The 26,938-nt window shown below is 37.4% G+C and overlaps 3 protein-coding genes across 3 annotated transcripts; all 3 read left to right on the forward strand.

Moving 5' to 3' along the window:
• Positions 1 to 1,309: 1,309 nt before the first annotated feature.
• LOC115815145 (L-amino-acid oxidase-like) lies at positions 1,310 to 6,082 on the forward strand. Its single transcript, XM_030778110.1, has 7 exons — positions 1,310 to 1,529; positions 3,531 to 3,748; positions 3,936 to 4,048; positions 4,294 to 4,495; positions 4,878 to 4,946; positions 5,059 to 5,195; positions 5,317 to 6,082. Exons 1-7 carry the CDS (start codon positions 1,310 to 1,312, stop codon positions 6,080 to 6,082), a joined length of 1,725 nt encoding a protein of 574 aa, XP_030633970.1.
• Positions 6,083 to 7,374: 1,292 nt separating this feature from the next.
• Positions 7,375 to 15,495, forward strand: LOC115815146 (L-amino-acid oxidase-like). The gene is made up of 8 exons (XM_030778111.1): positions 7,375 to 7,428; positions 12,488 to 12,566; positions 13,009 to 13,223; positions 13,436 to 13,548; positions 13,737 to 13,938; positions 14,194 to 14,262; positions 14,395 to 14,531; positions 14,730 to 15,495. The coding sequence occupies exons 1-8, from the start codon at positions 7,375 to 7,377 to the stop codon at positions 15,493 to 15,495; spliced, it is 1,635 nt and encodes a 544-aa protein (XP_030633971.1).
• Positions 15,496 to 20,643: 5,148 nt separating this feature from the next.
• LOC115815148 (L-amino-acid oxidase-like) lies at positions 20,644 to 26,590 on the forward strand. The gene is made up of 8 exons (XM_030778112.1): positions 20,644 to 20,695; positions 22,084 to 22,176; positions 23,050 to 23,264; positions 23,456 to 23,568; positions 23,736 to 23,937; positions 25,281 to 25,349; positions 25,482 to 25,618; positions 25,831 to 26,590. The coding sequence occupies exons 1-8, from the start codon at positions 20,644 to 20,646 to the stop codon at positions 26,588 to 26,590; spliced, it is 1,641 nt and encodes a 546-aa protein (XP_030633972.1).
• The last annotated feature ends 348 nt before the right edge of the window (positions 26,591 to 26,938 follow it).

Here is a 26,938-nt window from a genome sequence, read left to right on the forward strand (position 1 = left end):
ATTTTACTGCAGCTGCTCTGAAATCATAATTCCATTATGGTAATACAGGACTGCATCCACAATGGGAGGAAAGGGAAAAAACATGTGAAGTGCATGAACTAATGTGGTTTGGGTCCACTGAACTACTTAAAAAGACAAGTAAACACTCATAATGTGCTGCTGAATGATCAACTTCGGCCTGTGGTAAGGTATTTCTGTTCTGGTAAAAGTGATTTCTGGCATGACATGTTGGGGACAGGGTTTGTAACTGCCTTCTTTTATACCAGTGGTACAGTATGTGGACTACATGTCTTTATAGGACTGCATGGACCAATCTGAACTTGTTAGAATTTGATCACAGACCAACTTAGCTAGCACCTCTACATAACACATGTTCAGATGATTTCATCTCATAGCATAATCATTCACAGGAATAATGACAACTGATTAAAAAAAAAAAAACACACACACACATTTTAACCACCTCTTAATTCAGTTCAGAGGTTAGTTCAGGATCATGTCTGGTAAATAAAGAAATTTCATAGGAGGGTGTTTAAGGTCAGACTTACTTATTGAAAATTGCTTTCACTCTAGATGTGTCAAAAGACTACTGTGCCAAAATAAATAAATAAAATAAATAAACTCTTCTAAAATGTGTTTATAAATAAAGACTTTTGGATTATGCACTGTTTTAAGATTTTGCTTTGAACTTTATTTTGCAGATCTGCCTTTGGCAGCAACTGCATCTTTGGGTCTACCAGGATCCCTTCTTGGGTATGTCTGTTTCAACATTGCTCATCGTCTTTTGGGGTATTTTTTTTAATGCATTCTTCCTCACAAATTTCAAATTCTGAAACTGGGGGATTATTGAAAAGATTTATGACACTCTTGCTTACTAAACCCAACTACATCAGGTACATTTTTGTGTGGTAAATGAGACAGACTTAAGTTTAGGGCATCGTCACACACTTCACACAATATTAAGACAGCGTAGCAATAAAAGTCAAAAAAAGTCATAGACCATGCAGGTAATACTCTGTGAGGTTACTGTACATAGAGTACTTTTTATCTTTAAGAATAAATCTGGCTTTGTTTTTATAGTGTAAAAATCACTTTTTTGCCTTGAATGCTGTGGATAAAGACATGAATTCCTGGATGAGGACATGTTTGTCATTCAGTCAGTTAGCTACACTGTAAAAAATGTGTTTACATTTCCAAGGAAATTCACAGGGAAATTCTGGTTCTTAAATAAGGTAGTTGCTACAAAAAAGGGGCACTCTGGCAGATCAAGACCAAGCTGGCCGTTAAACGGTCTGATTTTACAGTAAGCATGTGTTGTTTACAGAGGAATGCATCTGCGGACAAGAGGAGAGGCAAACACATCAACATGGAGACCCAGGTTCGTATTCCGCACGCCTTGTTTGCGCTTGATTCGTGTTGGACCCCGTGCGTGTTACGTCTCCGTCTGGAAAGTCCGTTGCCATCTGGTGGGAAGTGGCATGTGTCAGAGGAGACATATGACTGTCTACGACCCCCTGGCCGACGTGCAGGTCAGCACGTGACCGGGAGCGATAATACAAGTGATTTCGCTATGACTAAAATGGCGGGTTTTTGTTTGTTTTTTGAGAAAGAAATACGCAAAATCTGTGAACAAACGGTAGTTTGTCGGCGATAATGCAGCCAGTAAATTACTTTCATTTTATAGAGATTTCTTTTCTAGTTAGTTTTTTAGTTAGTTAACTATTAGACCTAATTGGTTTTTTAGGAGGGGGATTGTGAACTTGTAATGTTTGGAATTTTATTTTGAATCCTGCAGACAGTACATTCATTGTAGTGGTTTCCCCGACTAGTTTGACCTTATTTTATCACGGTGATAAACAGTTATGCTTGTCCTAGGGCCAGCATGACAACACTTGCTGACTTTTCACATATAAAAATTCATCATTTTAGTTCAAGGAGATGCTGCGATTATATCTGCCAATTTGGCAATAAAAACGGAATAGTAAAGTTGTGCTTTGTTAATGCAGCACGTCAATAACGCTCCTGCGGCTACATGACTTTAATAGCTTCTGCCAAGACTATTTGAGATAGCTCACCTTCTTCATTGCTTCGAATGTAAAGCACTTCCATCTGCCATATAGCACCGACGATAGCATATATCTCAGTGAAAGATGCCAAAAGTAATGTTGGGCAACATAAACTCACCTTATGTGTTATAGGCTAATACTGAAAAACTAGTGCATTTAGTCCTTGAGGGAAAGGTTTCCAAACCAAGTAGTGTAACCAAGTAGTTTAACTTCCAGTTTCTGTGGACAGAAACTGGACTGTATATAAGTCAGGGATCACACACCTCACATAACATATTTCATCTGAATTCACCCGAAAGCGCAGAACACTACTACAAGGATCCCAGGTGAGTGATTATCTTCTTTCTGATGTCCCGATGCATTTCTGCTTCGAGAACAGCTCCAGTTGTTGTTGAACTTAAAGATGCCTCATGACATAAAGCCAAAATAAATTAGCTAAATAACAAAAACAGTGAAACATATAAATGGTTCACACTAATGGCGTTAATTAGATTAGAAATGAAGCGCAGGATATCCTGTTAAATATTTGAGGAGTCCCATTATTTGTTTGGCTGTCTGCGAATATCGGGTAATTGATCATTTAATTGTACCAAATTATCAATTACCACTCGAAAAGATTAAAATCTGAAAATCTGGGAATTTTTGAAGCACTTTTTGTATACCACTGTGCTGAAACTGAAAATTGTGAATGTTTGAATGAAAAAGTGTATAGCCATACAGTTGCTTCAAGCCAGATTCCTTGCCTCTCTCACTAGCGCTCTCACTAAAGCTGTTGTGTTTGTTGTGGCATGTAAAGCCCTTTGAGACTGTAAACAGTGATACTAATAAACCTGAAACTTGAAATTTAATGCTATAGGCGTTTGCTCCTATTATATTTTTGTTTCCTTAGTGCTCGACAGGAGTGGAATCAGAAGACGGTAGCTTTGAACTCATAGCGCACCATGCCTCACGAGCGTTTTGGTAAGTATAAACTGCTCACCATTGGAAAAAAACATATCGAGATGTACTCTTTGATAAACCACATAGCCACAAATTTGTTTAAACTTCCTCATAAAAACCACAGTCTGTTCTCATTCCCAAGAAAATAATGTTCAGCCGATTAAGGAAATAAGAGAACACTACTTAACTGAAATCGTATTGAACAGCACTTTCATGTAGTTCTCCCCAGGGCTGTCCTCCCTTGTAGCTATATATCTGTCATGGCACAGAAAAATGACTTCTAAACAAAGAACAACGAAATTTGTCAAAATTTGTCGACATTTGTTTTTCATTTATTAATTCCCAAATATAGAAAATGATGATGGAGAATTTAGTTTAAATTTCTTTTTGTTTTGAAGTTACCAGAATATTGTTTTTTTTTTGTAACACTTTGAATCATCATACTTCATGAATTTCTGTGTGGAATCACATGTTTTCTTTTATTTGATACTCCATTAAAGTAGGCTAATAACTTTTGTCTTCCAGTGCCTATGGGAATTCTTCTGACCATAGTTTACATGGTCTGCGTGGCCGCAGAAGATGATCCTCTCTTTAAATGCCTGCATGACCCTGACTATGACGAACTTCTTAAGATTATAGACCATGGTCTTCTTTATACAGAAAACCCTCAACATGTGGCCATTGTTGGAGCTGGCATAGCTGGACTAACAGCAGCAAAGCTTCTGGAGGATGCAGGCCATCAGGTCTCACTTTATTTTTGGACACAACACTTGTCCTTGTTATGTCTTCCCTTAGAAAGGCATCAAGCACAGTATAATTTTCATTCATTCATTCATTTTTTCTTTATTCCATTTAAAAATCAGTAACTTAGGTGCCAGAAGGTTGTTTTGCATCTTTTTATTCATGTGTATTTTCCCTTTTGATAATAAGGTGACAATCATTGAAGCAAGTAATCGCATTGGTGGACGAGTTGAGACATACAGAAATCATGATGAGCACTGGTATGCTGAGTTTGGTGCTATGAGAATCCCCAGCTTTCACAAGTGAGTCAAGGTTTACTCATTAATGGTACATGTTTCCTGTCGTACCATTTCAATCTAATCTCAAGTGATGTAATGAATGAATGGCAACAATATTTTCTTACTGATATGTTATTTAGTGACAAAATAAACGCTTAATAGTTTTTGGACACTCTGAAGTATTCTGGTGTCGCTTGCAAAGAAATTGACGCTGCAACAAAATGAATTTAAAGAAAACAGTATTATTAATAATGTTGTTCATTCTAAAGGATCCTCTTGAGATTTGCGGAAAACAATGGCCTGGTCCTGAAAAAATTTATAGAGGAAGACATAAACACCTATTATTATGTCAATGGGCAGAGGCTCAAAACCTACAGGGTAAATGTGGACCCAGATGCATTGAAGTATGATGTACATGAAAGTGAGAAAGGAAAATCAGCGACTGAACTTTTTGAGATGGCATTGCAAAAGGTTGGTTGAAAGAGAGCTGACTGCGAGGAGCTATTTCTGTTTATCACACTGCATAGCATTTCATCAGTAGATATATGATAAAACATCTGAACAACAGTTCTTCTGTTGGATGCCTTAATCAAATAAGTACTGAGTATTGACAAGAACATTATCCAAACTTTTCCCTAAACATTATTTTAGAAATAGTAGTAATAATAGCCACTTTATGCTTTTTTACCATCTAACATTTAAATAGACACAAAAAACACTCTGCTGTTCACCATAATGTGATTGTTTATCTCACATACATCATGGGGAGCTAAAGTACTCTACTCTTAAAAGTAAAACTACTCTTTATAAAATGATAATGAATGTGTATTTTTGTTAATACTTGTTTTTATAGATAAGAGATGACCTGAAAAAGGATAGATGCCCAGAAATAATGAAGAAATATGATTCTTATTCTGTAAAGGTATAAACATAAAACTAAAACCAAAAACACACTGACAATGTATATAATTCTACATAGAACTGACAAAATTGAAATAACACAGAGGACCTTTAGAGTTTTCTGATTTTAACAGGAGTACCTGGTGAAAGAGGGGAACCTGAGTCGTGGAGCATTGAGAATGATAGGAGATATTCTCAATGAAAATGCCTTCTTCTACACTGCTCTATTGGAGGCTCTTTATTTACAGACAGACATAAATGACAAAACACGGTAAAATACATGGACACCACACAGCTCCTCTGCATTTTATATAAATAGATGTTTTTAGACAAATGTCTAGACAAATAGAGTTTAGTTTGTGACTCTAACATGAAGTATTCTCGCTTTTCAGGTATTACGAGTTCAAAGATGGCTCTGATTCCTTAACACAGGCATTTTATAAACTTCTCCAATGTACAATCCTTCTCAACTCAAAAGTCAAATTCATCAGCCAAGCAGGTGATAAAGTAACAATTACATTTCAAAACCAGAAAAATCCTTCCAGTCTGGCAAACGTCACAGCTGACTATGTCTTGGTGACAGCGACAGCCAAAGCTACTCTCTTCATAGACTTTCAACCTCCACTTTCTAGCAACAAAACGGAGGCACTGCGCTCAGTTCACTACTCCAGCTCCACCAAGGTCATATTGAGCTTCAATGAGACGTTCTGGGAATGTGAGGGCATCAACGGTGGGAGAAGTATTACAGATTTACCCTCACGATTCATCTACTATCCCAGCCATGACTTTCCAGGAGCCAAAGGAGGGGTTCTCCTGGCCTCCTACACTTGGTCTGATGAATCTGCAGTCTTTGAGGGAATTGATGACCATGAGCTAATGAATTTAGTCTTGAATGATTTGGTCAAGATCCATGGAGAGTATATCCGCCCTCTGTGGACTGGAGGTGTTGTGAAGAAGTGGAGCCGGGACCCCTATAGTCTTGGCGCCTTTACTATGTTCACTCCATACCAGCAGACAGAGTATGCCAAGGCTCTATTTGAAAAGGAGGGCAGGATCCACTTTGCTGGGGAACATACAGCCAGACCCCATGGCTGGATTGAGACATCCATGAAATCTGCTATCAGAGCTGCCAGGAACATCAATAAGGGAACAAACTAGTTTATTGTGTTTGTATAATGTGAGCAGGTTCAAACCCTTAAAAAAATACAGAAATTTTATAATCTAAAAAACAAACCAGATCACATATCTTCCGAATTGTTTGTATCTGATGGATATAGTTTGGACTAACGGGCAACACAAAGGCCTAAATAATCAAAACATTAAATCTTTTTTGCACAGCAGTAAGTAATGTACTGTCGTGTTTACACAGAAGCCAAATGATAAGCATTATTTCCCAAAACAGAACACACACTTCATACTTCCAGCAACACTTCAATTAAGGGGTGCACTGAATGAAAACAATAAAGAATTTCATTTTATTTTCACTTGTTATAATATGGATAATTGCACTGACAAATGAATATCACTTGTCACTTGATGCTACCAAGAGCTATGGCAAACATTGCTGACAAGGTGTTACATAGTTATAAACAGCCACAGAAATAATGGAGATAAAGACCAGATAAAAAAAAAAATGTTAGCTATAGTTAGCTAGCACAGTGCATTCAAAAATGGCACCATGGGCCAGTCACTGTGACTGTTATGACACAGTCAGTTTACAGTCTCTCCTCGTGTATGATATTGTGGAATACATTCGGGGAAAAAAATTTGTCACATGGTTAGAAATATGACATTTTAAACTGCTGAGTGAGATTCAAACAAATGAGGTTAGTTCGGATCACCAGGACGGTGTTAAGAGATCCCATCTTCATGCTGAAAGCTGTGCGATAGCTCTCTCTTGCTTTTAAACTGGGTCTTGACTAACTTGGCTTGTTTAAGCAGAATCAACGATTCTGTGCTCACTTGAGGAAAGTAGGATACTTCCACAGGTCCATCTAGTGGCCACGGCTTGCGCTGTCATAAACACAATGTTTTCATTATGTTCTCTTGGCTCATTTACCCTGCGTAACATAATATCTGCAAGGAAGTTGGTTTCGACATATATTACCTGAAATAGATGTATTGTACTGTCCTAAAACGTAACATATTGTTATTGCCTTAAGTTTTAAGTTTAAACGTGACACTGTAAAGTGGAGTATATATTGCGTACTTTCAGGGGTAGGGAGTAGATAAAATATTGATTTTGTCTACTCCCATTTTTCAAACACAACTTACCTCTTACATTCTTCAAAAAAATAAATAAATAAGTTACAAAGACAGCCTTACAGGTCCTATTTCCTCGTCATATTAAGTTTAATACTAATCACCAACGTGTGGCAACTACAGAAGATGTCTAGCCATAAGCAGGTTCTGAGTTTGTAGGCGTGGTCAAAGCCTGTGTGTTTGAAACGATGGGGATAGACTCCGGCAGAGCTTCCAGGCATGACTTTGGCTCTGACTGCAAGGTGCCAGTTGTTGGCAAAAAAAAAAAAACTAAAGCTAAAAAGTGAGATGTCTTCAAATTATAAATATTAAATGTTGAATAAATAATGTATAAATAACATTAAAGAACAAGTGTTGAGTGTTCCTATTTGACTTTCCTAACATAACACTATGCTATCAGCACCTTGAACAGTTAAAAGAACTCCTTTTATCAGTTTACTCCCCCCAACCCTCGCCATCCCCCCAGGTATTTGCTCAGCCAGGCTATCGAGACAGAATGGGCTTTTTATTGTGTGTTTTTTGTTTTGTTTTTTTTTTTACATTTTTTAGCAGTGAAAAGCACCAGACATGAAAGAACTAGACAAATGGACTAAATGTGGTTCTTTATTTTCTTTTTCTCCTCATGCATCTGTTATTTATGCCTGCCTCCGTTGCTCTCTTGTGTTAAATAGCTGTTTGTGACCCAAGGACCTCCACTGATTACTATTCTCTCATGCTAACTGGCAAGCATTAGTGAATTAGTGAATTGGTCAGATAGTTAGCTATAGCTACCTAGCACAGTGCATTCAAAAGTGGTACGATGGGTGCATAATTGTGACTGTTATGACACAGTCAGTCTACAGTTTACAGTTCCTCATGTATGATGTAGCAAGCCATGTGTTGCAGAACCCATTGAAGAAAAAACTCATTGATTATCTCATTGATTCTCATCATATTTAGTTGAATACTAATCACCAGCCAGTGTGGGTCAACTATAGAAGATGTCTAGCCATCAGCAGGTTCTGAGTTTGCTGGCATGGGCGTGTGTGTTTGAACAGATGGACCTCAGACTCCAAACCTCAGACTCTCAAGACCAATACTATTATTCCAGAGTAATTTAATTTACGAAATGTCTCACCGTCTTCAGAGATCATATTTATATGTTGGTATGTGTTAAAAATTACAAGAGTGGTAAAAATCTGCTGTCAAAGAATTTTTTGCCCTTTTTTCCACTAACATGTTTATTCTAATTTTCCTAGCACTCAAAGTTCTAGAGCCCTTTTAGCAACATATCTGATTTTATTACTAATATCAGGGAGATGAATGGAGGGGAGGGGTCATTTCTCTGTTTGATTTGTAGGATATCATTGACAATAAACTTGTCTAACATGACGACAATGAATGAATAAGGTTTCCTGACTGTCACCAGTTGTCATGTTGCATTTCACTCATAGCAGCATTATTGCCTAGTTTAAACAATTTAGAATGAGTTCCTTTTGTGTGCCCTTTGACCTGAGCTATTCAGCTGCCGAAAAATGAAGGCTTTCATCCAAAACTTCTCTCATGTACAGAAGCCCTCATGATCGTTTTGCCATGTGGCTCAACAACCAAATTGATCACATCCAAAGGTGCTTGTGTGCACAATGGGAATAATTCTGAATTTTCTTTTTAATAAAATACATTTTCAGTCGATGTAGTTCAGTGTCTAATGATGTTGCAAAAGCTGTCTGTCTTTTTGCTATTCATTAATCCTATGTTGTGTTAAAACATTATATGATGTGATACAAGAAATACATGCTAAAGACATGAGATCAGACTCAGACAGCATCCTAATTAGTTTTGAGTTTTCACATTTCAAGACAGTGTATGTCTGTCGCAGTCTTCGTACTGTAAAGCAGCTTTAACATTTTGCCAGCCTTGTGAAATAGGTCAAAAATGTTATATTTTTTTCATTATTTTACTTTTTTTAATCATAAAATGCATGAAATACCAGTTGAGTGGCCAAAATCCATTAATTGTCATGGCTAGGTGTTGGGATTTTTCATATTGCATATTTTCTCTGAATGAGGACCTGAATGGGGCTGAAAGGCTTTGCTGCGTTCATTAATACTCTTATTGGAACACTCAAATGTAAACAACTCTGAGCTCTCTCAAAGAACATGTGCCTATCATAGCTAGTCATTCCCCCACAATGAGACCATTCTCCTTGGCCTAGTAGTATGTACATGTGGTTGAGTCCAAGAACACAAACATGTTATATTTTTAAGCTGACTGAGTAACATTTTACTGTGCATAGCTTAACCTCAAATCCAACACACCTTATTTGAAGTAAATTACAAGGATGAGAAACATTAACATATAAACTGTCTTGTCTCTGAGACCAAAGGAGTGCCACTCTGAGGTTTCGTTTCCCTCAGTGAGTTGGTTTTCCTGTAAAGCACTCAGTCATTTCAAACGCTGTAGGTTAAGACACCACAGATAATATGCTCACACGCTGGCCTAACATGATTTAATCTGCCTGGCACTCCTTGCTACTCCAAATTTGCATTGAAAATGGCACAAAAGCAGCAACAACAACAATTTAAAAAAGAGTAGCACTCTGTTGTGTGTAAATGTCTTGAGGAAACTTGAATATGCACAGTCTGCTGACTCTGTATAAAGACAGTCTCTTTTTAATTTTACAGCTGTTAACAAGGCATGGGTGTCAAACAGAACTGGAGCCTTTTTTAAAATTGCTTTTTCAGTGTTACCATCATAACGCTCTGCTGTCAGCTTACTTTATTAGTTTACCACCCAAGCTATTTGCTCAGCCAACGAAAGGCACCAGACCTGAAAGAGCTGCCTTTGAACTGACTGTGGTGTTTTGTTTTCTTTTTCTCCTCACTCTTTTACAGCATTGTGGGTCTCTCTTTATGTCTCTGTCTCTCTCACTCTTCTCTCCCCCCCTCTCTCCCCCTCTTCTCTCTTTCTCTTCTTTCTCTCTCTAACTTTCTCACATCTCTCTCTCTCTCTCTCTCTCGCTCTCTCTCTCTCTCTCTCTCTCTGTCTCGGTCTCTGTCTCTGAAAGACTGGTGTAGGTGGCTCATCACTGTTCTCTCTCAAAAGCCTTTTCAACATAACGTGAACAATGTCACGGTGGCTGCAGCAGAGAGAATAGAGATTGAGAGATAGAAGCTGGAGTTGAGTTGTGTTGAGCTGAGCGGAGCCTTACCTCACTCAGTCAGACTCATATCTTCAGAAAACATCTTGACATCTGAATGTTTGTGTCAAGAGAGGCAGTTGCACTGGTCTTGTATAACAAGAGCCCCAACAATTTAAAATGATTCAAAGCAACTTAACAGAGCTACTGGTGAGCAGAGTGACACTGTGGTTGGTCCATGTGATGTTTAGAACTTTGGTCCTAGAGAGGATTCATCCAAGCCATAATAATGCTTAGTATATTAACCAGAGATCACTGCTGATATCTTCCCCCATTGAATTAACAGTCACTCAGAACAGGCTGAATTAAATGACATAAGGCAAAGAGCTGCTGGAAAACCATCTCAACAATTTAACGAGGTCACTTGAAACTCAAAGGCTCCAAAACGTTTTTTTTTACTTCTTGATTCGGTCATTAAATTAGTGTTTTGTGTACTGCAGAAGTTGCATGTGAAAGTTTACCTCTACTGTCAAGGTATGCGTTTCTTCCACTTACCACCTGACATGCCACCGATTGTCTGTACGTGACAACCGGATATTTGAAATAATATATAGAAATCCTTCCACTTTGACTTAAAATGACGTGCTTACACTATACAGTATTCCCTGAGGAAGAGCACAACAGACCTGCAGCTCGAGGGTTTCTGCCTTAAAATGGAGGACCTGGTGATCAGAGAAACATTAGGTTGATTCTGGAAGATGACTAGGTCTGTGTCATCTTAATTACTGTTGTGCTGGGGATGAGGGTACTGTATGCCAAACCTCCCTTTAAGGGATATTTGGAGCTCAGTACTTGTGTGGCTGACCCAGTCTGACCCTATGCTTCAGGACCTTTTCACTCTATTGGAAGCAGAGAAGCTTTTTTTGTGTGTCTTATATTTTGTCTCCCTTCAAGTTTTGAAGGTGATTAACACACTCTGTGTCTTGTGGAAAACAGACTTAGGACAGGCTATGACAGACAAACACAGGAATGTCCCATGGATCCCAAGTCCATACATGTCAGATGATTAGACACATGATAAGAGAAGGGCTGCTCTGATCTTCTGATAACAAACATAACCAGTGATATATAAGTCATCTTTTTTTGTTTGTTTGTTACCTTTGTTTTTATTTATTTATTTAGTCTGTTTGTTTTTTGTGTTGTTTTCTGAATGAGGCGTACTTACTTACTTCCAGAAACACGAATAAGCTAAAAACATGTATTTTATATACTACAGAAGAGATAATAACATTTTAATGTTTCATGTGTAAACTAGGTATGAAAAGAGACCATAATCATATCATTATGTTTGTTTTAGAACATCATCATTTTTACGGTATATATATATATATATATATTTTTTTTTTTTTTTTTCAGAAAGTTTGCATGTAATCCCTACATTATGCAGCTGACTGTAGGAATCTTGAGCAGAATTGAGCAGACAAATTAAATAGTAGATTCATTGTATGCCACAACGTATAGTTTGAAATATAGAAATAGCAGGGGTTATGTCCAAGTAGCCTAAATGCCTGGCGTATTTAATATTGTAAAACGTAGCCTAAGAATAGCTAAATGAATGTATGAAAAGGCGTCAAGCACTTTCGATTCTCACAGTCCGCCACTATATATATCCTACATATGCATCAGAGGTTTCACATTCACGGAAACGTACCTGCAGGCTGAAGTCGCAGTACCTGGGTTAGTAACCTATTATTTTTACTATTTCCTAAGGATTTATCAAAGAACTGTTGGTATAACTGGGCTTGTTATGGAGCAGTGCATTTTATGGACTTAAAGCGACAATCGCATACATACAAATCTCCTAGAAGTAAGCTAAATGTTGTGCATCTACACTGAAGTTGCAGTTAAATAAAATTAATGATCGAGGAGAAAATTGAGAATGCTAAAGAATGATAAACAAACAGTCTATAAATGGACGGAAAGTCTATGATATAACGTGGGTTTAAATACAAAATTGCGCGAATTCTATTAGAGAAAAGCGAACACACCTCACAAGCTACAGAAAACTATTTATTTACGAATGTATGTTTAAAAATCAGGGCTTGCCATTTCATACAGATGAAAATATCAATCTTTTTTCTTCAATCCTCTCAAAGTTATTTTTTTATCCACTTCTTTGACAGCGGGTGTCATCTGGGGCAGCATCAGGAGAAGGTAGCGAGGAGTTGGAACACACAGTGCACCATGTTTTGCAACCTGGCGGTCTGTCGCCTTCGTATGTATTCTTTCTGAGTGGCTTTTGTCGATCGAAATTATTTTCAATATGAATGGGAGCTCAGCTTCAGTATTCATAACTGCACTTGGAGCTAATTATGAACGCACGCGCACATACCAAAATCTTCAGTGTAAGTCTGTAAGTGATGATACACTGATGGTGAACAGAACTCCTCAGTACTTTCTGGCCGAATTAGATTTTTCACAAAGGTAGTTAACAATGAATACAACGTATACAGAGATTGTTACACATAAAATAAAAGTAAGGAGATAAAAGATCAAATACACTTATTCTTTTGAATACAGCTTAATTTTATTGCTTTTTAATACCTTTTTGTTGACAAAACACGAATTTTTGGGGATTATATATATATGTCATTTTCCTTCTTTGGTTATTTCTTTTTATTAATAAATGCCTTTTCTCTGTCAGTTCCTGTTTGCATAGCTCTGATGATAGTTTTCCAAGTCAGTACGACCACCGAGGATCCTCTTTTTGACTGTCTGCGAGACCCTGACTACAACAAACTTCTTGAGATTATAGACCTAGGTCTTCCTCACACAAAAACCCCTCACCATGTGGCCATTGTTGGAGCTGGTATAGCTGGACTAACAGCAGCAAAGCTTCTGGAGGATGCAGGCCATAAGGTTTCGCTTTTTTGCACTAGAAAACATCTCCTGACATGCTGATACGTTAGTTAGGAAAGAGAGATAATTTTCACAAAAGACCTCAAAATGTGTTAGTTTACATAAATCATGAATTAATTGATCAGTTTCTTGTCATTTAATGTTAATTCTTCACTGAACAAAAACTCTTCATTTTGCTTATATGTGTGCATTATTCCCTTTGGCCAATTTAGGTGACAATCATTGAGGCGAGTAATCGTATTGGTGGAAGAGTGGAGACGTATAGGAATAAGACAGAGCATTGGTATGCTGAGCTCGGCGCCATGAGGATCCCCAGCTTTCACAAGTGAGTTGAAATTGAAGCTTTTATAGAATATATCCATATTAGAGGAATATGTAATCTTCATGAGTGAATAAAAACACATCAACCATATCAAATAAGAGACATAACAGACATAGTAATGACATTTAATTAGTGACATATTGGTACTTACATGTTTTTGAGACAGTAATCTTAATAATTTCATTCTCAAGGATCCTCTTGTCATTTGCGGCAACTATGAACCTTGAGCTGAATGAATTTATAGAGGAAGACATAAACACATATTACTATGTCAATGGGCTGCGACACAAGACCTACAAAGTCAATGTAAACCCAGATGTCCTGAACTACAATGTATCTGACAGGGAGAAGGGGAAATCGGCAAGTGAACTTTTTGACATGGCATTGGGCAAGGTAAATTCAAAGAGAGTAGGAGATTCTTGACTGGACTGTGATGGTCTTTAATTACTTTCATTCATCTCTTTTCAATCAAGACAACAAGACTTTTCATATCCTTGTGTATACTCTTTATCCATCTAAGACAGACTACAACCATTATGTGACATGACATACTGCCCCAAATTAAATTGTTTGCATGCTTAAAATCTAGCATTTTTAGAAAATGGTCTTGGACAAGTACTTCTGTTCTGCCAATATTTGCTTTCATAGATAAGAGATGACCTAGGGATGCTTGGATGTGAGGCAACAATAAAGAAATATGACTCCTATTCTGTAAAGGTAAAAAAGACAAAACAAATTAAAATAGAATATTTCATTAATTATTTATTTTTAAATAAAAACTGAAAACACGGAGTTGCAAGATGAAAAAAGACAGAGACTGCAAAATGAACAGATATCCACCTCTCATAGGAATACCTGGTGAAAGAGGGGAACCTGAGCCATGGAGCTCTACGCATGATTGGTGATATTCTTAATGAGAACGCCTTCTTCTACACTGCTCTGATAGAGACACTCTACATCCAGTCAGATATCAATGACGATACTGTGTAAGATATATGTACAGCACTCTATTAACATAAATTGTTAATGTATATGTATGCAATGATAGTGTAAAACATATTCTGTCAAAAGTCCAAATGACAGAGGGCAAAAAAGTTTGAAAGTTTATCAAATCTCTTTCAAGAAATGCCACCAACATAGATGATCAGAGAATTGTACGTCATGTTCATTTCTCTCTTTTTCAGGTATTACGAGTTCAAAGGTGGCTCTGATTCATTGGTACAGGCATTTTGTAAACAGCTCAACTCCTCAATTCTTTTACACTCAAAAGTCAAATTCATCAAGCAAACACGCAGTAACGTAATTGTTACATATCAAGACCAACACAGCCCCCACACTCTAACTAACCTAACGGTTGACTATGTCTTGGTGACAGCAACAGCTAAAGCTACTCTCTTCATAGACTTTCAACCTCCACTTTCAAGCTTCAAAATGGAAGCACTACGCTCAGTTCACTACGCCAGCTCCACCAAGGTCGTATTGACCTTCAGTCAGAGGTTTTGGGAGAAGGAGGGCATCCACGGTGGGAGAAGTATCACAGATTTACCCTCACGATTCATCTACTATCCCAGCCATGACTTCCCAGGGACCTCAGGAGGGGCTCTCCTGGCCTCCTACACTTGCTCTGATGACTCAACACTCTTTCAGGGGATTGACGACCAAGAGCTGATGAACTTAGTCCTGAATGACTTGGTCAAGATCCATGGAGAGTATATCCGCTCTCTGTGGACTGGAGGTATTGTGAAGAAGTGGGGCACAGATCCCTATAGTCTTGGTGCCTTTGCTATCTTCACTCCATACCAGCAGACAGAGTATGCCAATGCCCTGTCTGTGAATGAGGGGAGGATCTACTTTGCTGGGGAACATACAGCCAGACCCCATGGCTGGATTGAGACAGCCATGAAATCTGCTCTCAGAGCTGTGAGGAACATCAGTGACCTTGCATGTTAGGTGATGAAGAGGAGAAATGTGGTTATGTTGTAAACTGGTCTAAGATGTAAAAGATCACTTTCTCATTTCTAAATATTAAACTAGATATTTTTTCTGAATTGCTTGTACCAGATGAATACAAAAAAAGAAAAAATATATATAACAGATAAAAAGTAAATACAGAGTCATGAAGCCAGCAAAAAAAAAAAAAAAAAAAAATCAAAACATTAAAGCTTTTTAGCCCAACGTTAACTATTGCAGTCTCATTTTTAAAACAGAAGTAAAATAATAATCACCTTTGTTCATATTGGTACATAACATTTTTGTAATTGTTTTCCTTCCTTTCTTGCCATTTTATCCTCTTTTCACCACAGTTTACTAGAGGTTGGTTCCCTTGCATCAATGATCCCTGTCGCTCGCATAAACCCAAGGCTGGCCATGGTGGGCATATGCCTCCTCCGATGCATGTAGGTTCACAAAACAGATGGTAAAGCACTTAAACAAGAGATTCATACTATGCTCTGCAGATTTGTCCACCAATAATCTGGTGCCCTGACCGACCTGGGGGAGACACTATTGCAGCAACAGGGAGAAAGCTTCCAATCCACAAACACTGCCATGTGTTCATGTGGACATCCAGCCAAGCAGGAAACAGCACTGCTGGGAACCTAATAAGGGTCTCTGTAATGGTGGGCTAACATTCTTTTTCCCACTGCTCCACCTTACTATCAAAAGCAATAAATATTTTCATGTAGTTTTCAGCTAATTTAACCTGGATGGATAATTGTGTTAAACAAATAAATACTGATTTTTATTACTTGACATGCCACTCAGGAGAATGGTAGACATTATCAGTGAAGTGTTGGATGGGTATAACCAACAAGAGAAACAATGGAGATGAACAGCAAGTAAAGATTAATGTTTATTAAGCTTTAATTCAACTCAAAATAAAGTGCCTTGGCTAATCTGTAAGCAACACAACCATATACATTTTCAAATACAAATACAAAAACAAGACATTTTATTTTAGGTTTTTATATTTTCTCAAAATCCCAAATACTGTTACCTGCAATTTTTTGCTTCTTATCTAGCAGACAACTGAATTGATCTTTTCTATGGTTTCACTCATTCTGACTGGTCAAAACACAGAAAGTGGGGACATGCTTTCACCTAATTCAAGAACACTTTTACCATAGTACTCAACATCTCTCTACTGTCTTTAGGGAAGATGGACATATCCACAGCTCCATCTAGTGGTGACTGCTTGTACTATACCTGCTACAATACAATGTTTTCATTGAGAGCTCTCTTGGTTGACTCGCCTGCGTAACTTAGCAAGTACTCAGAACAAAAGTGCATTTTCAGTGATGTGACAGAGGTTCATTACTTTCTAGTTATGCAGAAATTTGATCTAAGGACATTTCCAAGGTGGAGTTTGGAGTTTGGAGTTAGTCAGTGTACAGACTAAAACACTGCCAAATGACCAGCAGACATACTAGACATACATAGAGAAGTTACTTATGGATATATGGGCTTGTTAAATGCATAGTTTGCAATGAACACTGCAAGGTTTCAGCCCTGATTTTACTGCAGTAAATCAGTTTTATTTGTTTTGTACTGAATCCAAATGTTTTTCTTTAGAAAGTCTACTCAAATTAACTAGTACAGTGTTTTTCTTACTAGTATCAGTCTTGTTGAATGTCACATTAATATGACATTTGTCAGTTTTACTAATTTAAATCTTGTTACAATTAGAGTTATCATTGGTATCATTAGTAAGTACTTAATTAAACTAATAGGTTACAATGTGTCAATCAATTTTGACAGAATGTACAAAAACAAGAGCAATTCAAAGTTTTACTTGTCAACACTATTATATTTACTTCTTTAGTTTATTATTCCAATGTAGCCAGCTGTGTCTGTTTTAAAGTGATGATGCTGTATTTGCACTCTTTAGCACTATGGCTTTCACTTAGCAATGACAATAACAATGAGATGACATGCTTCCTTTGTTTATAGCGTAGGAGGGGAGTAAATCTTTCAGTAATATAATTACATTCATGGTTTACAGTTAACGTTAAAACTATCACAAGTATCAGTCAACACAACACAACGACTAAATCATAAACAATACACATACACTTCTTCTAGACACAAAAGGGAAGCATAAACTGAACCATAATGAACTGGGTCTAAACAACAATCCATCACCAGCCCAAGCCTCAAGGCATCTGCCCATCTACCTCAGGAGAATGGAGCATGTGCAGTAGTTAGCAATACTTGTGCCATTGAGCCAAAGTAAGTCATCCTCCTTGAATCAATATGTTGATCTAGTTCATCAGAATTTTTGTGGCTTAACATTAAACAAACAAGAAACAATCATGTAACAAGCATAAACACAACACATTCATATTATACAAACATATTTCTATTTTGGTAATAGAACACATGCCTTTGTTGAGTCTTTTGAGTGTAAAATGAATGAAGAAAGATGATGCAAAGTCAGGAAACTTCAGCATAGGTGCAGGTGGTTGCTCTTTAATAGGTCCAAGTTTTTGACAGACAGCAACAGCTCTATCTGTTGGTATGAGCACATTAGCATAATCCAGAATAAAATGACAAAAGTAATTCATCTGTCTGGGGACCTGTCAAACATAGTTGAAATCTGACATGACTTTGAACAATTTTATGGCTATTGCTTTATTAGGATTTGTCTTTATACCAGATGAATCACCTCCTACACGAGGAAAGAAATTAAGAGCCAGCTTGGCAGGTGTGGTCCAAGGGTGAATCACTGGTCACATGCTGTTGACATTTTCTGAAAATTTTATGCATGAAGCCTGAGAGAACAATGTTTTCTGTTAGGACACCGGTAGGTTTGTCATACTAAGGAAGAGCATGCAAAGTTGGAGCAACCCACTGTTGTGTGAATTTCTCCTGGTTAAAAAAACATAATGACTTAAGGAATATAATAAATCAAAAAACAGGAATCTCTCACCAGCTATTGCTCTAGGAAATTCTCCACTGCCTGAAATCTTGGGGTTTTAAGAAAATCATGAAAATGACTGAGCCATACCATATGAAATCCATCGGATAACTAAGAATAACTATAAAAAGGTCACGATTAGATCCCCTATGCGGCAGAAGGCTTTTGGATAGGATGAGCTTCCCAGGATTATATCCTGATGTAATATATTTGAAGGCAAATATCACCCATGCATCAAAAAGGGAACTATATATTTGATATATACACACACATGCCAAAGGAACACAGGTATGAAGGCATCATAAAATGAGAAGTATTGGTAGATATTTTTTTGATTTGTTGTAGCACTCCAGACTAAATGCTTATATTGCCGAAGACAAACATGTAAAAATTAGACAAATTCAACAACCATTTCATGTGACAAGGTATACAGCACAGTGAAAATAAAACTGTAGTTTTCAACGTGTTGTGATAGGTGAGTCAATCTTGTCAGGATGGTTGTTTATCATGAGTTTAATTGACGCTACCTTGCTGAAGTGTCGCAGTTAAACTAGCTCACATTAAGCTGAAAGAAAGAAAAGAAAAAATGAAAGAAAATGTTTGAATTAAGCATTTTTCACTGCACAATTCATAAGTTATCTCATGTGAATATGCTTAAATCAATTCCTTTTCAGAACACAAAACAAGTGTCAGGAAACACTTTGAGGATCATGGTTTTAGTGCTTTAATGAGTAAACATGTTTTTTTTCTCTTCTCTCTCCTTGCACCTACAGACAAGTAAAGTGTGTGGTCAAGAGATAGATAGATAGATAGATAGATAGATAGATAGATAGATAGATAGATAGATAGATAGATAGATAGATAGATAGATAGATAGATAGATAGATAGATAGATAGATAGATAGATAGATAGATAGATAGAGTTTTGAGGTGTTTTTTGAATCTGCATTTAATAGAAGGAAGCAACTTGTTCCATTATTTTGGAAACAGGTATGAAAAGATTAAAGATTGAGACCATGACTCACAACTGGTTGGTATAGCCAGATATCTTGAAGAAGCAGATCTGAGAGGACACCATATGACATACAGTTTGATAGCAGATTGGGTGTAGATAGGTCAGGTTCTATTGTCCGCTGTGAGGGCCAGTGTCAAGGTCATGACCCCGATGTTGAACCTATCTTGATAGAGATGTCTTGCAGGATAGACACACTGAAAGGATTGACCAAAGGATTGACCTCTGTTTTGGAGAGGCTGAAGCAGAGGTGACAGTTTGCCATCCATTCAGAGAGATAAGTGAGACAGACTGTAGTCCTGAAATGCTAGTATGTGTGTGAAATAAGGGTAAATAGAGTTGAGTATTGCCAGTGGCGATCCTAGAATCTGGGGGGCCCAAGACAAAGAAGCCCACGGAGCCCCCCGCGCCTCATAAAAATGCATTCAAGTCAATTGTGCTTGATCACATGTCATAATCATTTCTCAAAAAATAATAAATAACACACATGCACACACACACGTCTGAGTATTTAAACAACAAAAGAGGAGCAACATATAAACATGTAACATCACACAGGAGCAACATGTAAATATGTAACATCAAAAGAGGGGAAAGGAATGGAGACATTTAAGGAAACAGATTGCTTAGAAAGAGACCCATTATTTGTTGAGCAATCGTACTTTTTTCCATGGCTTTACTTAAGAGAAGGTCTTCATTTTAACATTAAGTTCAAAATGGGGGTCTTTTACTTAATGCAGTAATTGGACTGAGTACAAGTGTAATTCAGTAACTCTACACACATATGTAGATAATTTCTATGAAAAGATAGTTCTACAAAAAATAGGTCATTTTAAAGAACGGAGAGGCCATATACTGTAGCTAAGCAGAAAATTAATCTGACATAAAGATAGCAAATGTAGACAGACATGAGTTCAGAAGGACTTTTGAACAAGTACAGGGTCTTCCTGGTGTCGTTTTTCCGATTTGCAAGCCCCGAGCAAACACGATTTGCCTCTGATCTGGGGCTTTTGTAGGTGATCTCCAAAAACTGTTGGTGAATGGAAAATCAGGGCTATAACTGTGTAGTGTGAACTTAGCCTTACGTTGTATGTATGACAGTTACAGGTAGCTGGCTGACTGTCCTTAACTAATGGTATCCAGCTGTCATATGGTTACTAGAAGGGGCTAGATGGGTCAGATACCTGACCTCTCCATAAAACCCAGCAGGACTGCTCATTTGGGTATGCATCAAAACAAGGCAAGTTCAGACACTTAGAAGCCAAAACTCTTGAGGCTCTTGCCAGCAAGATCCATTTATTTACTGTGTAAAAGGCAGCAGACAGATCAAGTAAGATGAGGATGGATGGCCCAGCAGCTGCCCTAACAAACTGAAGGATCTCAGAAGCCATCAAGAGGGCTATCTCCTTGGAATGACCATTCCTAAAGTCTAAATGGTTAGGGTCTTGTAGGTTATCATCATAGAGATGTTTGCTTAGAAACAGTGCATTCAATTGTTTTAGAAAGGAGAGGGAGCAGAGATACTGGTCAGTAGTTTCTGAAGAGTGAAGGGTCAAGATATGGCATATTTAGTAGTGCAGTTGCCTGGGCTTGCTTACAGGCTGATGTAAAGGTACCAGGAAGTAATGATGAGTTCATGATGTGTCTTAAGAGTTCCGGGCAAAAAGCTTAGAGAATGCAGAGAAAGAGGGGTCAGAGGATATCAAATTCTGCTACAAAATTACCAAGCTGGATTGATGGGTAACAAACCACAGTGAACACCAGTTTTACTGGCTCTGTAACAGTGAGGTGATATTCAAAATATGCTGTGTTTTTCTGACAACCATATGGGTCCAATGGCAATATACAGTTTACAGCAAAAAATGTGAAAAATAATATAGGTTATATCATTCATACAAGTGATGGGCATATTTAACACTTAAGCAATGCAAATGGGGAAATACCTGCAGAGTGATGTGCTGGAGTGGGTGGAGTTAAGGGTTTAGCTGAGAAACTTCTTGTTTTCACGGTTTCCGAGGATTTATGAGTTAATTCTTGGTACAATTTGGCTAAGTGCCATAAAGGCCATTTACGAGAATAAAATGACATTTTTTAAAACTCAAAACATCAGTTACAAAGTCTAACTGATTCATGCCTACAATGAAACAAGAAACAAGAGGAGCTAAATGATTGATTGAGGAGGAAATTAGGTATGTTAATGAGTAGTAAAAGTCACTAATCTAATTTGTTCAGTATGGTTGAACCTCGAGCCGGTGTGGGAAAATATTTCTTTCCGAGTCAAGAAGCCCCACGCTCTCTCTCATTAATCTCTAGTCGACTTAGCACTTCGGTCTTGGCTATGGTACTTAGTGTAGTCTTCCAGGGTGTGAACATTTTCCGTAAAAGCTGCGGTGTCACTCCCGCTATTTAATAGTCTGGAGGTTGTTTCGCGGTTGTATCGCAATGAAGGTAAATCGTAGTGGTCCATATCTTCTCTTCTTCTTCTTTTCCTTGATCAGGGTGGAAACACAATTTACTAAATCATATGCTGATCAAAAATTAAAATGATACAATATAGACCTATCACCATTATCTTTGTTTTTACTCCCAATTTGTTTCACTTTTTCCTCAGGTTTCTGTTTCTTCAGCGCGCACCGGGAGAAGTATGAGGAGACGACTACGGGGAGTTTGGAACTCACAGTGCACCATGTGTTACAACTGGGCGGTCTGTAGGCTTTGTATGTATTCATTTTGTGCTCAAGTTTTTGCATGGCGCTGAGATGAGACATTTGGTAGTACCCAAAGTACCATATTAATATAATTTAGAGTATTGTTTTGAAGTTCGCTGACACAATGAGTTTCATTAAATGTTTTTGTTTCTTTGTCTGCTTTGAACCATTTTAATCACTTTGAAAACATGTTTGTTACGCTATCTAAATGCACACATCTCTGACATAGTTGATAAAAGAATGCAAATCGTCCGTTCAGTGTATTTTAAAATACCGCATTACTTTTTGCCATATACACCAAATTTCTTTAAAAGCAGTTCAGTAGATTAAGCATACTTCGTCCTGATTATGTAAAACGCTGTAATAAGATTTAAAATACAGCAGAGAATGATTAGCTTGATCAATGCTTCAATGAGCCTTACAATGTTCTAAAACGTGCAAGATTTGTCGAGCCTATAGATTAAAATACAATAGGCTTAGTTAATGTATCATAATATTTTCATAAACTACTTAACTATATTTTTTTTACTCAAGCGTTCTTCTAAGTGAATAGAAATCCCATTTGGTTTAATTGTCCTTATTAACAGAGACAGTAACGGCTCCCCATACTTGAAATCATGACTGATCAAAAATTAAACCTCATTCGGTTACTTTTTAAATTATAGATAAATGCAATAGAAGCAAGGAGAAAAGGAGAGCTCATCAATAAAATACACTTTTGCATTTAAATACAGGATATTGTTTTTTATTTATTTATTTATTTATTTATTTATTTATTATTATTAAGATTGTCAAAATACTAATTTTGTGAATTAAATGGACTATATGATATTGTTGTTGATTGTTTGCCAATGCCATTTCTCCTTCAGTACCTGTTGGTATAGTTCTGATCATAGTTTTCCAAGTCAACATGGCCATAGAGGATCCTCTTTTTGACTGTCTGCGAGACTCTGACTACAATGAACTTCTTGAGATTATGAACCTAGGACTTCCTCACACAAAAACCCCTCACCATGTGGCCATTGTTGGAGCTGGTATAGCTGGACTAACAGCAGCAAAGCTTCTGGAGGATGCAGGCCATAAGGTCTCACTTTATCTCACACCTCCTGACATGTTGATATTTTGGAGATATCATTTCCACAAAAGACTTCCAATCACATGCTAATTTACATAAATCATGCATGAAATTACCAATTTGTTGCCATTAACACCAATTCTTCATTAAATAAGGACATTTTGCTTACATGTGTGCATTTTCCCCTTTGGCCAATTTAGGTGACAATCATTGAGGCGAGTAATCGTATTGGTGGAAGAGTGGAGACGTATAGGAATAAGACAGAGCATTGGTATGCTGAGCTCGGCGCCATGAGGATCCCCAGCTTTCACAAGTGAGTTGAGGTTGAACCATTTCTGACATATAGCCATATTAGAAAAGCTTAACCTGTTTTTTTTTTTTAAGTGAGAATTAACAGGCCATGCAATACTGTTCAATAGTGACATATTCACACTTAATTGTACTACAGACAGTAATTGTAATGATCTTGTCATTCTCAAGGATCCTTTTGTCATTTGTGGCGACCATGAACCTTGAGCTGAATGAATTTATCGAGGAAGACATAAACACATATTACTATGTCAATGGGCTGCGACACAAAACCTACAAAGTCAAGGTAAACCCAGATGTCCTGAATTACCCCGTAAATGAGAGGGAGAATGGAAAATCTGCAAGTGAACTTTTTGACTCGGCATTGGGCAAGGTAGGTGGAAAGAGGGTAAGAGAATCTTGATTAGTCTGTGAAGGGCCCTTAACACTTTTGTTCTTTGAACGACCTGTTTTGATATGGCATTGTGGAAGATTAGCTGAAAGGAAGGAGGCTTTACCACTGCACTGCAAAAAGCTCTAAATATTTCTGTGAATTTCTCTGCATAACATAAGTTTTATGTGTACATGAATAGATAAAAAATGCCCTGATGAGTCATATAGTTAATATATATTGACTGCTGATATATATTGACTGCAATAATGACTGACACTTTTGTCCAATTCAAATGCTCTGAAAGCTCCCATGATCATGTGTTCTTCATAACAAGCCATAATAAATGGATTTAATAAAACATTGTTAAATATTCTTGCATATTTGAAATTAAGCATCCTTTAGATTGTCATCCTGAATAAATAATATTGGGCCTCATTCACCAATATCCTCCAAAGTTTTTTCTTAAATCTGTTCTTGAGAAAGGTCCTAAGAAAAAGTCTCCGTCAGATTCATGACGTGTTCTTAAAACCGCAGAGTTGTTCGCATTTTTGTTCTTGTAATGACGAATCCCTTTGTTTTTGTAAATAGAAAGTGCATGCCGGTTGTTCCTAATTAGCATTGGTAACAGCCCAAAAATCTACTTTTTGTAAATCATTTTCAACCGTGTCGTGCATTTGGATCCAGCTCCACTGTAGCCATGACAACTTATCACAGTCTCCATCAACTGTTAAACTCTCAGAGACTATATTCTCATATTCCTCTTTTTGTTCATTATACAATAGTATGAATAAATATGCGCTACATTCTGGTGTGTTACATGAAGTGTTAGTGTAGTGTTTATTTATTTTAAAAGTCCATAATGCTTTGTAAAATAATGAAAGTAATTACTAAAAAAATATTATAAATTATAAAAAAAAAATTGTAATTTAAATCCTATAATGTTATGCAACTTCAGAACTGAAGAAAATGCTATGAACAATTACATTGCGGAAACATGTCAGCACTCAATTGTGTGTAAGTGTGCTCTTAAGTGTGCATAGGTTCTGTTGTTACCTAAGAACAATATAAGAAAACATTGGTGAGTGTCAGAAAACTGTGTAAGTGGGTTTTAAGAACAAATTTCATAAGAACGGTTGATGAATGAGGTCTATTGTTCCTACAGTAACAGACAACAACAGTTCTCACTTGTTTGTGTGTGCTCTTTATCCATCTATGGCACACTAAGACAATAATGTCGCATGACATACTGTCACATATTAAATTGTTTGCATATTTAAAATGAAGAATTTTTAGAAAATGGTCCTGAACAAATTGTTTTGTTTCTGCAATATTCGCTTTTATAGATAAGAGAGGACCTTAGGATGCTTGGATGTGAGGCAACATTAAAGAAATATGACTCCTATTCTGTAAAGGTATGGACTCAAAACTGTTTAAGATATAATGCTTCATATTTATAACTAAAGATATGGAAACACAAACAATTGCAAGTTTGAAAGAAATGATAGTGCATGACTCGAAAATGAACAGATATCCACTTCTCATAGGAATACCTGGTGAAAGAGGGGAACCTGAGCCATGGAGCTCTACGCATGATTGGTGATATTCTTAATGAGAACGCCTTCTTCTACACTGCTCTGATAGAGACACTCTACATCCAGTCAGATATCAATGATGATACTGTGTAAGATATATGTACAGGACTCTATTAGCATATATTGTCTACATATAAGTATTCACTGAGATTTAAACCCATACGAAGTCCAAATGACAGAGGCAAAAAAAATTCAGTACTGTTTTTTTTATATATACAACTCTAACTTAACTGTTTGAAGGGTTGTCTCTGTTATAACCATACACAGAAATGTATGTCATGTTCATTTCTCTCTTTTTCAGGTATTACGAGTTCAAAGGTGGCTCTGATTCATTGCCACAGGCATTTTGTAAACACCTCAACTCCTCAGTTCTTCTAAACTCATCAGTCAAATTCATCAGGCAAACGGACAGCAATGTGACTGTTTCATATCAAGATCGACACAGCACTCTAACTAACCTCACGGTTGACTATGTCTTGGTGACAGCAACAGCTAAAGCCACTCTCTTCATAGACTTTCATCCTCCACTTTCAAGCTTCAAAATGGAAGCACTACGCTCAGTTCACTACACCAGCTCCACCAAGGTCATATTGACCTTCAGTCAGAGGTTTTGGGAGAAGGAGGGCATCCACGGTGGGAGAAGTATCACAGATTTACCCTCACGATTCATCTACTATCCCAGCCATGACTTCCCAGGGACCTCAGGAGGGGCTCTCCTGGCCTCCTACACTTGCTCTGATGACTCAACACTCTTTCAGGGAATTGACAACCAAGAGCTGATGAACTTAGTCTTGAATGACTTGGTCAAGATCCATGGAGACTATATCCGCTCTCTGTGGACTGGAGGTATTGTGAAGAAGTGGGGCTTGGACCCCTACAGCCTTGGTGCCTTTGCTATTTTCACTCCATACCAGCAGATAGACTATGGCTCTGTTCTCTTTAAGAATGAGGGGAGGATCCACTTCGCTGGGGAACATACAGCCAAACCCCATGGGTGGATTGAGACAGCTATGAAATCTGCTCTCAGAGCAGCCAGGAACATCAATGAACTTGTTGACTAGGTTAAAAAACCAGAAAGCTGTGGTTGTATCATGTAGATTAGTCCAGGAACTAAAAGATAATAATACCACATATATAAAGCTGGGCAAAAAAGCAAGCCTAAAAAACCTAAATAATCAAAGCATTAGATCTTTTTTGCACAACAGTAAGAATCTTATGTTCAATTTTTGGACAGAAGCCAAACAGCCAAACAATAAGCATCTCTTCCCAAGACAGTACACACAGGTCTTATAACACTTTGCTCTGTGGGTTCTTCAAAGCAAGGTGATGAATATTTTCACATGATTTTCAGTTGTTACTATCCAGATGCATAATTGCTTAAAAAAAATTAATATTGTTTTTTATAATTT

Source organism: Chanos chanos, chromosome 6 (assembly GCF_902362185.1).
Source record: "Chanos chanos chromosome 6, fChaCha1.1, whole genome shotgun sequence".
Classification (NCBI taxonomy): Eukaryota; Metazoa; Chordata; class Actinopteri; order Gonorynchiformes; family Chanidae; genus Chanos; species Chanos chanos.

What these genes read in the sequence shown, in the direction of transcription:
- LOC115815146 (XM_030778111.1), top strand. Translation starts at nt 7,375, where the DNA reads ATGGGGATAGACTCCGGCAGAGCTTCCAGGCATGACTTTGGCTCTGAC. An exon ending in CCATGTTTTGCAACCTGGCG is followed by an intron (nt 12,567 to 13,008) that starts GTCTGTCGCCTT and finishes TTTCTCTGTCAG; the next exon opens with TTCCTGTTTGCATAGCTCTG. An exon ending in AGGATCCCCAGCTTTCACAA is followed by an intron (nt 13,549 to 13,736) that starts GTGAGTTGAAAT and finishes TTCATTCTCAAG; the next exon opens with GATCCTCTTGTCATTTGCGG.
- LOC115815148 (XM_030778112.1), top strand. Translation starts at nt 20,644, where the DNA reads ATGGGTCAGATACCTGACCTCTCCATAAAACCCAGCAGGACTGCTCAT. An exon ending in TTGACTCGGCATTGGGCAAG is followed by an intron (nt 23,938 to 25,280) that starts GTAGGTGGAAAG and finishes TCGCTTTTATAG; the next exon opens with ATAAGAGAGGACCTTAGGAT. An exon ending in GATATCAATGATGATACTGT is followed by an intron (nt 25,619 to 25,830) that starts GTAAGATATATG and finishes TCTCTTTTTCAG; the next exon opens with GTATTACGAGTTCAAAGGTG.
- LOC115815145 (XM_030778110.1), top strand. Translation starts at nt 1,310, where the DNA reads ATGTGTTGTTTACAGAGGAATGCATCTGCGGACAAGAGGAGAGGCAAA. An exon ending in ACCCCCTGGCCGACGTGCAG is followed by an intron (nt 1,530 to 3,530) that starts GTCAGCACGTGA and finishes TTTGTCTTCCAG; the next exon opens with TGCCTATGGGAATTCTTCTG. An exon ending in ATGATTCTTATTCTGTAAAG is followed by an intron (nt 4,947 to 5,058) that starts GTATAAACATAA and finishes TGATTTTAACAG; the next exon opens with GAGTACCTGGTGAAAGAGGG.